General features: G+C 47.9%; 1 protein-coding gene across 2 annotated transcripts in view; it reads right to left on the minus strand.

Moving 5' to 3' along the window:
* uroc1 (urocanate hydratase 1) overlaps positions 1-17,008 on the minus strand; it is a 111,332-nt gene that overhangs the window by 83,165 nt on the left and 11,159 nt on the right. For both annotated transcript variants that reach the window (XM_059649698.1, XM_059649699.1), the window contains exons 2-6: positions 16,056-16,186; positions 14,920-15,013; positions 12,986-13,045; positions 8,776-8,904; positions 7,060-7,121 (exon numbers count right to left, since the gene is read on the minus strand). In XM_059649698.1, the coding sequence (XP_059505681.1) occupies positions 7,060-7,121; positions 8,776-8,904; positions 12,986-13,045; positions 14,920-15,013; positions 16,056-16,186 (476 nt within the window). The remainder of the gene's footprint in view (positions 1-7,059; positions 7,122-8,775; positions 8,905-12,985; positions 13,046-14,919; positions 15,014-16,055; positions 16,187-17,008) is intronic.

Consider the following 17,008-nt stretch of genomic DNA (forward strand, 5'->3'; position numbering starts at 1 on the left):
ATCTGTACTCAGGGAGGGACCCACAGCCCAGACAGATCCCTTGCCCCCACAACCTCCAACCCACCAATACCTGTATTCCCAGGTCCTGTGGCTAGGTCTGTGTCAATGTAGGAGCGTGCGAGTGTGAGTTGTGCCAGCGATATCCTCAATGTGAGATAGCCTTCTGAATCTCAGCGACCAGAACCAGATTCACAGTTGGGTAAGGAGCCCAGTGCTATAATATAATACCACCGTCCAGTTTGTGCGCTGGGTCAATATTTAACCCTCAACCAACACCTTAAAGTACAGATTATCTGGGCTTATAACGCACTACTGAGTGTGGGATCTCACAAAGTATAAATTGATTGCTACGATTCTAACATTACAATAGCTTCTTAAAAATGTATTCATGGTTGTGGTCATCATGAGCTGAGCCAGCATTTGTTGCTCATCCCTAGTTAGCCTTCATAAGGTGGCGGTGAGTTGCCCTGTTGAACTTTGGCAGGCTGTGTGGTGCAGGTACAATGATACTGGTGCGGGGCTTAATAAAACGTTGCGCTGCTCCTGCACAACTGACACAGACCTCAACCATGACGTATCCAAATAGCCTGAAGGATACCATTACACTCCTCCATCCTTAATGAATATGTTACACAACCTTCAAAACTTATGTACATCTGCTCGTTCGGATGTTTTACAAATTTAGCAATGGCCACTTCTGTTCCTAAGGGGCTTCCTCCTTCCATGTCTCAAGCTTTCAGAACTTTAGGAAGGACCTCGACATGTCTTGACCTGAGACTGAGGAGGACTTTCGTCCAATAAGGATTGATTTTGACCATGACCTCCAAGTGAATTTCCCCTTTCATCAGATTTGGATCTAAACTGCTTTCAGGCACAGCTTGTACTGGACTCTCTACTGACATTCCAACTATCCAATTAATTTAATTCCTCCCAACTCATTTCTTCTTAAATCTCTCAAGTCAAACATGATCTACGTGTACAAAAACTAACCTTTCTGCTTCCAAACATCTTGACAAAATACATGGAAGGACCACATTAACGAACATCCCCTGCAGTCATGTTAATAACCTATAGCTTTTTTAATGGCTTTTGTTGGTGATCTTTCACCCAACCCTTTTGGTACACCATCAGTCTTCTTTCTGTCACTTTACTCCGGTTGGGACTCTCTTACTGTTTGGGTCCATTTCGCTTTTCTACTGATTGTGCTGGATGTGGCTTTAGCCATGAAAATCTCATTCTAGGCCATCTTCTAGAATTTAGCTGCTATTGGGAGTTGTGTGAGGTGTGTAACAATAAATAAACATAAAATGTACCAGTTTGTGATTCAATGATATTTCTTCCCGTATCATGCATTTGTTTAACATGAGCACACTTTATAACTAGCCCATGTGCTCCTCAAAACAGAGTAATCTGGTGGAAGCCCAGTGTGTTGTACCTCATTCCAAAGTTAATGAAGTCTTCTCACAGTAAAAATCAAAGATAATTCTTCACTTTCTACCTGTGTGTAATTTCACTCACTGGCCCTCAGGTGAATGAAGAAAACGCAATTAATCTCTGCACGAATATCCAACAACAAACTAATCTGTACAGAGTGGCATCACATGTTAGCTTAATATTTGAGGGCATCTCACAAGTAGTAAGCATCAGATCATCTTAAACTCAGCTTTTTTAAAAAAAATGTGAATATTTTGTCGCTCTTCTTTCTCCAGAACCATAGGACATCTTTCCTCAGGTATTTGTTCAATATAGTTTTAAGGTCTGGTCTGAATTTACACTGTAATAATTCACAAGATGTATGTACGATCTGAGCTCAGGACTGGTCTGAGGGTGTGGCACATTTTCTAATTGCTTGGGCTACCCTTTGGGAAGGATGTCACTGAACTTTGACTGTGATCCAAACATTTCTCAGGATTTTGAAATGTTTCACATCTCTTTGTCTTCTCTTGAACTCTGTGTTTTTACAAACTTTGGAGCAACTATTTCAACCTGTCATCAGGGATGTGCGCACTTGACCCTGGAATGAGTGCGTGATCCAGAAACAAACTGCTCCCGAATTCCTGGCAAAGTTGGGTTCATTGTCCCTGAAAACCTTCTGGGTGCTGAAGGAGCACCAAATAGCTGTCCATGTAATTGACATTGATCCAGGTGGGTACAGGGGAACCCAGAATTACAAATGTGCACCTTGCAAATACTCATACTAATGAACACAATTCCGTACAGAGGTGTAATTTTAAAGACCCAACATACAAACGTTTCCAGTACATACCAGCAGCACTTTTATATGATCCTGCATTTTGTTCTGACAGTGTACAATCAACATGTGAATTGACTCCAGAATAAAACACATTCACAACCCAAGGACTGTCTGCATTCATAGTCCAATATGACTTTAATTTCTCAAACTGGAGTTAGGCATTTGTCAGATTTAATTTTGAAAACATCTGGCCTCCTAGAATTAAAATAAACAAACCTTCCAGGATTTGCCCGAATATTAGCTGGATTACGTTCTAGTACCTGATCTCTCATTAGTTTACAACCCCTACAGAAGTACACCCTAAGTGTCAATACACTTGTTTATGATCCCAGCTGATGGGCATGTTAGATTCCAGAGTGAAATCTTTCCTCAAAGACAATAAGTTTTTGTTTTCAAAATTTAGTTTTCTTCATGGTCAGTCACTGAGCAGAGTCACACAAAGCTCTCAGCATAATTTTAACAGAAGAACATAAGTTTATCACACACAAAAAGCCAAAGATCTCTACATAAGACTATTTTGAAAGATATTACCATAAAGAAAGTGTAACCCATTTTGCCAGCAATACCCTTTACAGACACTCAATCCTGATGAAGTATCACTCCTACCTTACTTACAATTTTCTTATTGTATGAACAAGGTTACAAGTATTTCCCTTTGGTGACTTTCTGCTCACTAGAAAGTGATTCTCTCTGTTTCTCCATGAGATGCGCAGACAGGCTATCTCACTGACCTTTTCTCAATGAACCAGAACAAACTCTGTGGGATTTCTTTCCAGCAGTCAAACAGATTAAGGCTTATTTCCCGCTCTGCTAGCTAGGAGACTTCCAAAAATTAAATTGCCCTCCTTTTGTAATGTAACTGTTTTGTGATATTAAACCTGCTTTTTAGAACAAAGAACAAAGAAAATTACAGCACAGGAACAGGCCCTTCGGCCCTCCAAGCCTGCACCGATCGAGATCCTCTGTCTAACCTGTCATCTATTTTCTAAGGGTCTGTATCCATTTGCTCCCTGCCCATCCATGTACCTGTCCAAATATATCTTAAAAAACGCTAACATGTCTGCGTCTACCAACTCTGCTGGCAACGCGTTCCAGGCACCCACCATGCCCTGCCATTTGTCTCTCCAGGTCAGTAAGTTCCACTTAATAAATGGAAATTATTTCACCGGGTAGCTTTTTAATAAATCATGGGCGAGTGCTTTGCTGGTTGGGCCCAGCATTTATTGCTGTTCCTGATTGCCCTTGAGAAGGTGGGGGTGAGTGCCTTCTTGAACCGCTGCAGTTCATGTGCTGTGGGTTGACCCACATTGCCCTTAGGGAGGGATTTCCAGGATTTTGACCCAGCAATGCTGAAGGAACGGCAATATATTTCCAAGTCAGGACGGTGAGGGGCTCGGAGGGGAACTTGCAGGGGATGGTGTTCCCACGTATCTGCTGCCCCTTGTCCTTCTTATCACATATCGGCAGCTGCCAGGAAAACCAATACCTTCATCACCATCTTGTGTCGCGGAGAAAGAGGATTGAAAGCCGCTAGAGGATAAGACTATTAGCAATAGGAACAGAAGTAGGCCATTCAGCCCCTCAAGCCTGCTGTGCCATTCAATAAGATCAAGGTTGGTCCAACATTCCTCGTATCCACTTTCCTGCCCGTTCCCTGTAACCCTTTCATTTCCTGGCTTAATCTTTATCAACCTTAAATAGACACAGAACTCTGCCTTCGCAGCTCTCTGTGGCAAGGAGTTCCAAAGACTCACAACCCTCTGAAAGAAGAAATTCCTGCTAATCACAGTCTTAAATTGGTGCCCCTTTATTCTGAGACTGTGCCCTCTGGTCCCAGGCTCTTCCATGAGAGGAAACATTCTCTCAACATTGACCGTGTCAAGCCCCTTAAGAATCCAGCATGTTTCAACGAGATCACCTCCAATTCTTCTAAACCCCAGGAAGTAGAGTCCCAGCCTGTTCAACCTTTGCTCATAAGGCAATCCCCTGATCCCAGGGATCATCCAAGTGAACCTTTTCTGAAATACTGAAATTCTTTGAAATGAAATGATATCCTTCTTTAAATAAGGAGGCCACAACTGCTCACAGTACTCCAATACAGAACCACTCCCACTCAAATACAGAATTACAATTATCACCACAGAGCGTGCAATTTACTGGACCTTCAGCGGGACTCATCATCAAAACAATCAAAGCCATGTCCTTGAGAAAGACATTACATTCACAGCCCTATCTTGTGGAGGTGGAAACTGAGGAAACAATGTTGATCACTTCCTCTGAAGTCCCGGGAGATGGTCACTCGCTGAGCTGGTATCACCCAATAATTCCTGTTCTGCCCAAGGGAACTGGAGAGAAAGTGCAGAAAGCCCAAATTCTCAAGCTCTTCTGAGATGGCAAGCAGGGAGCCAGGTTGTGTTGGTGGAATAAGACCGATGGGTATCGCTGTGAATCAGTGATGCAATCTGACCTGGGTTGGGGGGGGGTGCGGTGGGGAATAGCTATAGTATGATAGGTTAATGTGAACATGTGACTGACGTGGTCCCCATCTTCATTAGGAAGTGGTTTAAAGACCAAAGATATACTCACTAACAGCGACATGGGAAAAGCATAATCTTCACAATCTCAGTATTCTCCATCTTTAAATAAAAGACGATATTTTATAGCATCAAAGATTTCTGTATCTTTACCAAGCTCTCTCTCATACACAGAATAAGAGAGATTGGCAGCATTGTTCCTTCATTAAGCACCATCTCTCACCATTTGCCCAGTTTTCAGAGAGGCCACTGAAATTCAGCTGCTGTTGGGATCCAGGCCAGATCAGTGGGTGGAGGACCAGAGTTACTAACCTCCCACAGCCTGCAATGTCACGATGACCAAATCATTTGCGCTGTGGGCAGACAAAAAGGACTTCAGACGCTCAAGATGAGAAACACACAGAGACATTTCTGGAGAAACTCCGCATGTCTGGCAGTACCTGTGGAATGAAAGTAGGGTGAACGTTTTCAGTTCAGTGACCCTTTTCTCCATAATTTGTTGTGTGTTGTTGTTGTTTCAGGAAGAAATGTTGCCCAGGGTGAAAACTCCCCTGCTTTTCTTCAAATTAGTGCATATGGGGTCTATGCTGTCCACCCAAGAGTGGAGGTTTGGCTTAATATATTATCAGGAATATCACATCTATAAACTTTGCAGCTATTAGCACTGACCCTCCGACAGTGCCCACTCCCTCAGCACTGACCCTCCGACAGTGTGTCACTCCCTCAGTACTGACCCTCCGACAGTGTGTCACTCCCTCAGCACTGACCCTCCGACAGTGCTGCGCTCCCTCAGTACTGACCCTCCGACAGTGTGTCACTCCCTCAGCACTGACCCTCCGACAGTGTGTCACTCCCTCAGTACTGACCCTCTGACAGTGTGTCACTCCCTCAGTACTGACCCTCCGACAGTGCTGCGCTCCCTCAGCACTGACCCTCCGACAGTGCGGCACTCCCTCAGCACTGACCCTCCGACAGTGCGGCACTCCCTCAGTACTGACCCTCCGACAGTGTGGCACTCCCTCAGTACTGACCCTCCGACAGTGCGGCACTCCCTCAGCACTGACCCTCCGACAGTGCGGCACTCCCTCAGTACTGACCCTCCGACAGTGCGGCGCTCCCTCAGCACTGACCCTCCGACAGTGCCCACTCACTCAGCACTGACCCTCCGACAGTGCGGCACTCCCTCAGCACTGACCCTGCGACAGTGCTGCGCTCCCTCAGCACTGACCGTCCGACAGTGCCCCCTCACTCAGCACTGACCCTCTGACAGTGCGGCACTCCCTCAGCACTGACCCTCCGACAGTGCCCACTCACTCAGCACTGACCCTCTGACAGTGCGGCACTCCCTCAGCACTGACCGTCCGACAGTGCCCACTCACTCAGCACTGACCCTCCGACAGTGTGGTGCTCCCTCAGTACTGACCCTCCGACAGTGCGGGACTCCCTCAGCACTGACCGTCCGACAGTGCCCACTCACTCAGCACTGACCCTCTGACAGTGCGGCACTCCCTCAGCACTGACCGTCCGACAGTGCCCACTCACTCAGCACTGACCCTCCGACAGTGTGGTGCTCCCTCAGTACTGACCCTCCGACAGCGCGGCACTCCCTCAGTACTGACCCTCCGACAGTGCGGCGCTCCCTCAGCACTGACCCTCCGACAGTGCTGCGCTCCCTCAGCACTGACCGTCCGACAGTGCCCCCTCACTCAGCACTGACCCTCTGACAGTGCGGCACTCCCTCAGCACTGACCCTCCGACAGTGCCCACTCCCTCAGCACTGACCCTCTGACAGTGCCCACTCCCTCAGCACTGACCCTCTGACAGTGCGGCACTCCCTCAGCACTGACCCTCTGACAGTGCGGCACTCCCTCAGCACTGACCCTCCGACAGTGCGGCACTCCTTCAGCACTGACCCTCCGACAGTGCCCACTCACTCAGCACTGACCCTCTGACAGTGCGGCGATCCCTCAGTACTGACCCTCCGACAGTGCGGGACTCCCTCAGCACTGACCGTCCGACAGTGCCCACTCACTCAGCACTGACCCTCTGACAGTGCGGCACTCCCTCAGCACTGACCGTCCGACAGTGCCCACTCACTCAGCACTGACCCTCCGACAGTGCGGTGCTCCCTCAGTACTGACCCTCCGACACACAGCCTTCTTTCTCAGAGGGAAGAGCCTGAAGCTAACATTTATCACTTGCCCCAGTTACAGGTCTCTATGCCATGTTTGTTTTGTGATGTGCAGTGAACACAGGATATGAATCTCTTACATGGTCACTCCCATGGCAAACATCTTCTCATACTCATCCCTGGAGGAATAGTTTGGGATCACCTGGAAAATAGAAACAGAAGCAGTCAGTTTCACAAACCAGGGCTGCAACATTCCACACAGAGACAGCAAGAGCTGTGGTGCTTGACTCACCTGGCGGTGGAGGAATACAAGTGGCCAGGCAGTGTCAGAGGAGCAGGAAAGTTAACATTTTTGGATCAGGACCCTTTGTCAGAAAAGCGGAGGGGGATGGGAGCTCTCTCTATATGTCGAGAGGAGGAATGGGACTGGGGAAGGCAGGTGGGATGGTGATAGATGAGTGCAGGTTGGGAGTGTTGGGACTGGTCACACTTGGGTATTGATTGGGAAACACAGTAACCACTGAAACTGGGAATGATCCTATAGGTTATCACGTACACTGTCCTCAGAATTTCTCTCGCAATGTGGTATATCAAACAGGGGCTAAAGCTGGCCACTCAGCCTTCCTATGGGCTTTCCTCTTCTCCCGAAAAAGTTTGGCTTTTCAGAAAATTGGAAGCTCCAGTGAAATAAATGTCACACAAAAAAATTCAGATACGAAAAGCAAACCAAAAACATGTAGCTTCAACAAGCAAAAGAACAAATTGAATGGAAGAGATAACGAGGTGTGGAGCTGGATGAACACAGCAGGCCAATCTTAGGAGCAGGAAAGCTGACATTTCGGGTCTGGACCTTTCTGAATAAGGGTCTAGACCTGAAACGTCAACTTTCCTGCTCCTCTGATGCTGCTTGGCCTGCTGTGTTCATCCAGCTCTACACCTTGTTATCTCAGATTCTCCAGCACCTGCAGTTCCTACTATCTCTGAATCAATTGAATGGAAGAGTTATGCAGGGAGTGCAGTGAAGGTGTACTAGACAGATTCCTGAGATGGTGGGACTGATGTTTGAAGAGAGATTGAATCGATTAGGATTATGTTCCCAGGGGTTTAGAAGATTGAAGCGTAGAATCTCACAGAAACCTATAAAATTCTAACAGGACTAGACATGGTAAAGCGGGAAGGATGCTCCTAATGGTGAGTGAGTTCAGAATCGATGGTCGCAGTCTAATGACACAGGGAAAGCCATATAGGACTGAGATAAGGAGAAATACTGTCACCCAGAGAGTCGGGAACCTGTGGAATTCACTGTCACAGAAAGTCGTTGAGGCCAAAACATTGAATGTCAAGAAGGAGATGGATATAATTCATTGGGAGTGGACGAGCAGAATGATTTTTAGACCCATTCTTGGGATGTGGTTATCACTGGCTGGGCGCACAAAGGTTACCTATTTCTAGTTGTCCCCTGTAAAGGAGGTGGCAAGTGACCACTGCAGTCAATGTGCTCTGGGTAGACCCACAATGCCCCTTAGGGGGAGAATCCCAGGATTTTGACCCAGTGACACTGAGGAAACGGCGATGTATTCCCAAGTCAGGATGGTGAGTGGCTCAGAGGAGAGCTTGCAGGGGGTGGTGTCCCCATGTATCTGCTGGCCTTGTCCTTCTCGATGGAAGTTGTCGAGGGCTTGGAAGGTGCCAATCACTGATAATGCAGATAATGAAACAGGGAGACTGATAACAAAGTCTGAATGAAATGGGGGGTGTAGGTTAAGTAAAAATAAGGGAGAAACTTCCTTGTCTACAGACTGGTAATAATAGCAGAATGTGAGCCCCTGCACAGTGTGAGAGGTTGTTCTCCTTACCATGCCGTTTGTGAGGACCACTCGCGGAGCATTTCGGGGACTTGGGAACAATCCATGTGGGTGCCCACTGTACATGACCAGAGTCTGCTCCTCCGTCATCTGGGATAGGTAGTACATCGCCAGTCTGAACTGTCAACAACGGCATTCAAAAGACACAATAACCATAGAGAACAGGCAGCCAGGCAATGATCCCCACAAGAACGCAGCTCACAGAGAACAATTATTACATACACCAGTTTGTCACTTCAGCTTTGTCTCATGCAATTGCAGCATCCCAGCTGGGACTCAATAGGAGCAGACTCGATGGGTCAAATAGCCTAAGTCTGCTGTTGTATGCCGTCTCTTTCTTCATCCCTGAATCAGTGGGCTGTGGGATCAAACCTCACTCTAAAGGCCTGAGCTCATTCTCAAGGCTGTGCTGAGGGGATGCTGCACTGTCTGAGGAGCACACTGCCTCTCCCAGGCAGAGGTAAAAGATCCCATTGCTCTTAGCTTGATGGGGATTGGGGGATTCTCTCCAATAATTACTGCAAGAATATTGCCACGTAAACAGATGAATCTATTTTCTCTGTTCAGCACGACCTCATTGGCTGCACAGTGTTTTGGAATGCCCTGATCATTCCTGGTCACCGTAATCTACTGGATTGACCATCCAAGACCAGCCCGGGTCCCCTGCTCAGGAATCGGGGCTCGCTCACACAAAAGCTGCTGCTGCTAAGCCTCACTCCAGACTCAACATCCTGCAGCACCTGTTCCAGGAATCCCTCAGAAACCAACTTCAGAACACCAAGGCTTCCAATCCAACCTTCCCAATCAAATCCCGAGGGGCAGCCTCCAAACGAACCTCACTTCAAAACTAATGGCACATTCCGAGAAGAGTACAACACTCCCAGCACAGGCTTAGGTACAGAGTGAGGGTCCTTCTACACCAACCACCCGCCCATCAAACACTCCCAGGGACAGGGACATCATGGGGTTAGATAGAGAGTAAAGCTCCCTCTGCACTGTTCCCCTATCAAACACTCCCAGGGACAGGGACAGCACGGGGTTAGATACGAGTAAAGCTCCCTCTGCACTGTCCCCATCAAATACTCCCAGGACAGGGATAGCACGGGGTTAGATACAGAGTAAAGCTCCCTCTGCACTGTCCCCATCAAATACTCACAGGACAGGGATAGCACGGGGTTAGATACAGGGTCCCGCAACAAACATTCCCAGGGACAGGGACAGCAGGGGTTTAGATACAGAGTAAAGCTCCCTCTACACTGTGCGCTATCAAACACTCCCAGGACAGGGACAGCAGGGGGTTAGATACAGAGTGCAACTCCCTCTACACTGTGTCCTATCAAACATTCCCAGGAGAGGGACAGCAGGGGGTTAGATACAGAGTACAACTCCCTCTACACTGTCCCCCATCAAACACTCCCAGGACAGGGACAGCATGGGGTTAGAATCATAGAATCCCTACAGCACAGAAAGAGGTCATTCAGCCCATTAAGCCAGCATCAACCATCCAGGCAGTGACCTAGAGATAGTAGGAACTGCAGATGCTGGAGAATCTGAGATAACGAGGTGTAGAGCTGGATGAACACAGCAGGCCAAGCAGCATCAGAGGAGCAGGAAAGCTGACATTTCGGGCCTCGACCCTTCTTCAGCCCGAAACCTCAGCCTTCCTGCTTCTCTGATACTGCTTGGCCTGGTGTGTTCATCCAGCTCTACACCTCGTTATCTCAGACAGTGACCCAATTGGATCCACCCCAACGCTGTAACACCAAGTGAGTTTTTTTTTGCATCTAATCCATCTGGCCCATACACATTACGGGGCAATTTAGCAGAGTCAATCCACCTAACCTAGAGGGAACCCATGCAGACCCAGGGAGAATGTGCCAACTCCACACGGGGCAGTCTCCCAAGGCTGGAATTGAACCCGGGTCCCTGGTGCTGTGATGTAGAACATAGAACATGGAACATAGAAAAGTACAGCACAGTACAGGCCCTTCGGCCCACGATGTTGTGCCGTGGAGTAATCCCAATCCAAAAATAAAATAACCTCACCTACATTCCCCTCAATTCACTGCTGTCCATGTGCATGTCCAGCAGTCGCTTAAATGTCACTAATGACTCCGTTTCCACGACTACCACTGGCAAACTATTCCACGCGCTCACAACTCTCTGGGTGAAGAACCTCCCTCTGACGTCTCCTCTATACCTTCCTCCTAACACCTTAAAACTATGACCCCTCGTGGCAGTCGATCCTGCCCTGGGGAAAAGTCTAGCAGTGCTCACCACAGAGCCACCGTGCTGTGTTCGATCCACATTGTTTACTGCCATGATGTGAGTGCAACTGTCAGTTTGGTGCCAGTGTGGATTGTGTGGAACTGTCTGCAGTGAGTTTGCCTCTCAGGTGGTTGTACGCAGGATCTGTCTGGACCCCAGTTACACAGCGAACCTTTGCATCATTACTGCGTGTGTGTGTGTGTGTGTGTGTGTGTGTGTGTGTGTGTTTCTGGAAAACCTCGGTTGAAACTGAAAACCACTGATAAATTGTTGGCTGAGTGACAGTCATATTGCTATTGCAAAGCCTCTCCTGTTTGAATTACTGATCAATTAAACAACCATCTCCTGACCCCATCAAAGAAATTCCTGTGATATTCCCTCACTTGTTTTATCTTTTCTACATTCCGAGGCAGCACCTGGAATATATAAAGATTGGAAAGAAATCTGCAGCTGTTAACTTCCACATTTTTTTTTTGCTTCAATTCCACATTAAAAATTAATGAGAAAACTGTTTCTCTGCAGGATGTGGATTCTGCATCTGCAGCATCTTAAAGGGGCAGCCCTTTCCGAGGCAGTTGCTCTCTGGGTGTGGCTGATCTCTTTTTGCCTGACTTGTTATTTTACTGCAAACTGATTGGATTGCTCTGTCACTATAGAGGAGTCTAACTTTGGCCAAACTTCTGAGGTAGTTCTAAACTCTGCTATCCCACAACCAAACTCCCTCAGTCCCACTTGCACATCCTCCTGACCCACACTTTTGAATCCAGTGACTCTTTTTCAGAGCCTTCACTGCACCTTTCTCTCCACAATTCTCCTTGGAGCAGAGCAGATTAAAAGGTGAAAACCGAAAGAACTGCGGATGCTGTAAAATCAGGAACAAAAAGCAGAAGTTGCTGGAAAAGCTCAGCAGATCTGGCAGCATCTGTGAAGAAAAATCAGAGATAACGCAGCGCTAAGATTAAAAGGTGACCTGACTCAGATGTTCAGAACAATTTTGACGTGGTCAAGAAGGATAGTCTGTTCCCACCAGTTGGTAGGTCAGTAACTAAGAGTCACACTTTCAAGATTGTCAGTGAGAGCTCGGAGAGAGATGAGCAGAAACACCTTTCCTCAGACAGTTCAAGGTAACAAAGTGCGAAGCTGGATGAACACAGCAGGCCAAGCACACTATCTCTTTCCTCGGAGACTTGTTAGAATTTGGAACACTCTGCCCGGGAGAATAGGGGAGGGGGATTCCAGAGGAGATTTCTAAATAGAGCTGGATAAATATTGGAACGGAATGAATTTAGAGGGTGACAGAGAAAGTGCTGGAGAATGGGGTGAGCTGCACAGCTGTATCAGGAGCTGCTAAGACACAATGGGTCAAATGGCCTCCTTCCATACTGTAACAGCCTATATGTCAGACCTGCCGAGTTTCTCCTGCAATTTCTGCTTTTGTTTCAGATTTCCAGCAGCTGCAATTCTTTTCGTTTTGTTTAGTATCACCCTTGATGAGATCAGGTTTCTCTGGCAATGTACGCTTTCACAAAAATGTAACCGAGAGCAATGGCGGACAATGGGAGAGGCTGCACTTTCAGCCCAAAAGAGGGCCGACTGGGAGCTTCTCCTGCCCTTGGCATGGACCGGAAGGTTTCTCAGGCTGATGTTCGAGCAGCCTGGCCACACAATGTATGCCCTGGAATGGGACTCAATCCTGGATCTTCAGTCCCCGGGGCAGAAATAATACCCACTGAACTGATCGCATTCCTTGTGCATTCAAATAGACACGGATAATTCTATTTGAGACAATGGGAACTGCAGATGCTGGAGAATCCAAGATAACAAAGTGTGGAGCTGGATGAACACAGCAGGCCAAGCAGCATCTCAGGAGCACAAAAGCTGACGTTTCGGGCCTAGGCCCAAATTCTATTTGTTCCATTAACCGATCATTTACCTGAGCCCAGTTACTGAAGACCTGTCCATTGCCTCCATACGTCACCAGCTCCTGGGGAAACTGAAAGCAAAATATTTAAAATCAGTCATCAAGAATTCCCAGGAACCTGTGGAGCACAGCTCTCCATCATTGAGCAGGAGAACAGTAGGGCACTGGGATCAATCCTGAGTCTCTGTTGGACCAGCGTTTCTCAGCACAGGCAGCAGGTGGTCTGAAGGAGCAGGGATGCAATATTCCGGCCAAATGATTGAAATGCTGAAGACTGAGCCCGAGGAGAGCGCAGGAAACATCGAAGAAGAAAATTGGTATGGGCTGCCAGTGTGTCAGGGTGGAGCAGCCACTCAAACCCAAAAAGTGACACAGCTATTTAATATGAAAAAATAAAATACAGGAGCAGAACTAGCCTGCTGCCACCGTGTGCCGCACTGTCCAACGGTCAGTGCTGAGGGAGTGCCGCACTGTTGGAGGAGCAGTGCTGAGGGAGGGCCGCACTGTCGGAGGGTCAGTGCTGAGGGAGTGACGCACAGTCGGAGTGTCAGTGCTGAGGGAGTGCCGCACTGTCGGAGGGTCAGTGCTGAGGGAGCGCCGCGCTGTCGGAGGGTCAGTGCTGAGGGAGCGCCGCGCTGTCGGAGGGTCAGTGCTGAGGGAGCGCCGCACTGTCGGAGGGTCAGTGCTGAGGGAGGGCCGCACTGTCGGAGGGTCAGTGCTGAGAGAGTGCCGCACTGTTGGAGGGTCAGTGCTGAGGGAGCGCCGCACTGTCAGAGGGTCAGTGCTGAGGGAGTGCCGCACTGTCGGAGGGTCAGTGCTGAGAGAGTGCCGCACTGTCGGAGGGTCGGTGCTGAGGGAGTGCTGCACTGTCGGGGTGTGTTTTTTTACTTAATCACAAGACGTGGGTGTCACTGGCTGAGCCCAGCATTTACTGCATGTCCCTAGTTGCCCCCTTGAGAAGTTCGGGGTGAGCTGCCTTCTTGAACCACTGCAGTCCATCTGCTGTGGGTTGACCCACAATGCCCTTAGGGAGGGAATTCCAGAATTTTGTCCCAGAGACAGCAAAAGACCAAAGATACATTTCCAAATCAGGATGGTGAGTGACTCGGAGGGGAACTTGCAGGGGGTGGTGTTCCCATGTATCTGCTGCCCTTGTCCTTCTAGATGGAAGTGGTCGTGGGTTTGGAAGGTGCTGCCTGAGGATCTTTGGTGAATTTCTGGAGTGCATCTTGTTGACAGTACACACTGCTGTTACTGAGCATTGGCGATGGTGGGAATTAATCAAGTGGGTGGCTTTGACCTGGACGGTGTCGACTTCTCAAGTGTTGTTGGAGCTGCCCCCATCCAGGCAAGTGGGGAGTATCCCATCACACTCCTGACCTTTGCCTTGTCCATAGTGGACAGGCTTTGAGGAGTCAGGAGGGGAGTTCTTTGCTGCAGTATTCCCAGTTTCCGACCTGCTTTTGTCACCTCAGTATTTATGTGGAGAATTATATTGACTTTCAGGTCAACAGTAATGATGACACAGTTGAATATCCAGTGGCAGGTGTTAGGTTCTCTCTTGCTGGAGATAGTCATTGCCTGGTACTTGTCTGGCATGAATATTACTTCACACGTATTAGCCCCAGCATGGGTATTGCCTAAAATGCTGCATTTTGACATGGACTACATCAGTTTCTGACGAATTGTAAGTGGTGTTGAACCTTGTGCAGTCATTGATGAGCATCCCCACTTTAGTTTTGGAGGGAAGGTTACTGATGTAACAGCTGAAGGTGCCTGGGCCTCGGGCACGAGCCTGAGGAACTGCTGTGTGATATCAGGAAGTGAATGGACGTAAGGCTTAAACCGCAGTGCCCGGGGGATACAGTAATCTATGACGCATGTTGCCGCACCAACTTTCCCAGAAGGTGCTGTGCTGCTGGGGAGATGAGCATTTGGGCATTTACCTGAGCAACACGAGGGTCCAAGTTGTTCATGATCATGTGCATGATTGCTGCGGCTGCCTTGGTTTTGCAGGGATACTGGCTGATTGGGTACGCTCTGTAAGAATCAAAATTAAAATGTGTTGAATGAGTGGCCTTTACATGAGGCTCAGGAATACAATTATCACCTTCGGTGAAGTAATTCCGTCAAGGCCCATCATCAAGTCACTCTTCACTTATACATGAATAATCCTCACATGTAGTACTGTCTCATTTAGATTCAGGTACCACAGTGTAAGTATCTCTGACACACACCTTTTTTTATCTGCCAGCCAGGGCTCCCTGATTGGCCCAGATTAACAGCCCCAGTTAGCAAACTCAAATTCTGAAGAAGAGTAATACCCAAAATGTTGACTGCTCCTTTCCTCCAGATGCTGCCAGGCCTGCTGTGTTCTTCCAGCCTCTTGTTTGTCTAACTCATTCACTACACTTAGGTTGTCTGGCTTTATTTCAGCCCCTCTGACATGAAAACAAATGTTAACATCACATTCATAAATCTCACCTTTGACGCTTAATTTACTCCCTCCACCACCGACTCTCAGTCGCAGCAGTGTGTACCATCTACAAGATACACTGCAGAAATTCACCAAAGATCCCCAGACAGCATCTTCCAAAGCCCAACCACTTCCATCTAGAAGGACAAGGGGCAGCAGATACATGGGAACACCACCCCCTGCAAGTTGCCCTCCGAGCCACTCCCCATCCTGACTTGGAAATACATCACTGCTCTTTCAGTGTCTCTGCTCCAAAATCCTGGAATTCCCTCCCTAAGGGCATTGTGGGTCAACCCACAGCACATGGACTGCAGTGGTTCAAGAAGGCAGCTCACCCCCACCTTCTCAAGGGCAGTTAGGGATGGTCAATAAATGCTGGATGCAGCCAGAAACTCTTACTCCCTGAGTGAATACTAAAAAATAGAGGAGGTAAGTTATGCACTAAGGTATGTTTTAAGAAGTGGATAAAAGGGAGAGAAGAATTGGGAGATAATGATTGATCTTAGGGGCAGGGCAGTTGAAAGTATGACCCTCAACAACGTGAAAGATACCATTAATTATTCTTTCGAGTATGGCACAGCAATCCCAATATTTTCACCAACTCACCTCATGTCAATCTGTGGGCAGAACCTGTACATGTAAATGTGACCAAACTCTCTGAGCTCATTTGCAAACTCAGGTGCGAGGAGGCTGTGCAGGTTTGAAGGAAAATAACGCAAGGCATTTCTCAGAGCCACCTGTTAAACAAAAAATACAATATGTTTGCCACTGAATTCATACTTAGCATCCGCAAACGTTAACCCATGATGTAGATTCAATGCAGTTGACAGTCTTGCACACATTTATTTAGCAGATCGCTCCATAGTTAGATATAACTATTACATTAATTCATTCTGAAATGACACCACAGAGGCTGGTATACCCGTTATTTACATAAGCATAGTACTTGCCACTGAATGAGTATTACGAGGGGGCATAATTTTAAGGTGATTTGGAGGAAGGGAAAGCAAAGATGTCAAAGGTAGGTTCTTCACACAGAGAGTGGGGGGGGGGCGTGTGGAATGAGCTGCTGGCAGATGTTGTGGAGTCAGATACTTTATCGACTTGTAAATGGCTCTTGGAAAGGCACATGGAGGATAGTAAAATGTAAGGTATGCAGGGTAGATTGATTCTAATAGGATAATACGTTGGCACAATATTGTGGGCCGAAGGGCCTGTAGTGCTCTGTGCTCTGTGCTCTAATCCAGCTCCCTCAGAACCAGCTCTCAGAGTGAGCAGAACCTCTGAAATTCCTCATTATAGCTGTCAGCAAAGGCTCCCTGATTGGACCAGATAGGCAGTCCCAGTCAGGGAACTGATATTCTGTGAGGTGCACCTGGCTGACCTGATTACAATCACTACACCCCTCTCCCTCTGGGTCTGAGGACAAACGCTGGTTTGTTTTCTCATAGCCTCTGCTGGCGTGTTTTTGAACTGGGTCCAATTCCTCTGACTTAGCCTCAGGTGCAAGTAGTGGGTTCTGGGCTGTGGGCTGCCTTCTGCACCCCAAGTATCTTGGA

This window comes from Stegostoma tigrinum, chromosome 11 (assembly GCF_030684315.1).
Source record: "Stegostoma tigrinum isolate sSteTig4 chromosome 11, sSteTig4.hap1, whole genome shotgun sequence".
Taxonomy (NCBI): domain Eukaryota; kingdom Metazoa; phylum Chordata; class Chondrichthyes; order Orectolobiformes; family Stegostomatidae; genus Stegostoma; species Stegostoma tigrinum.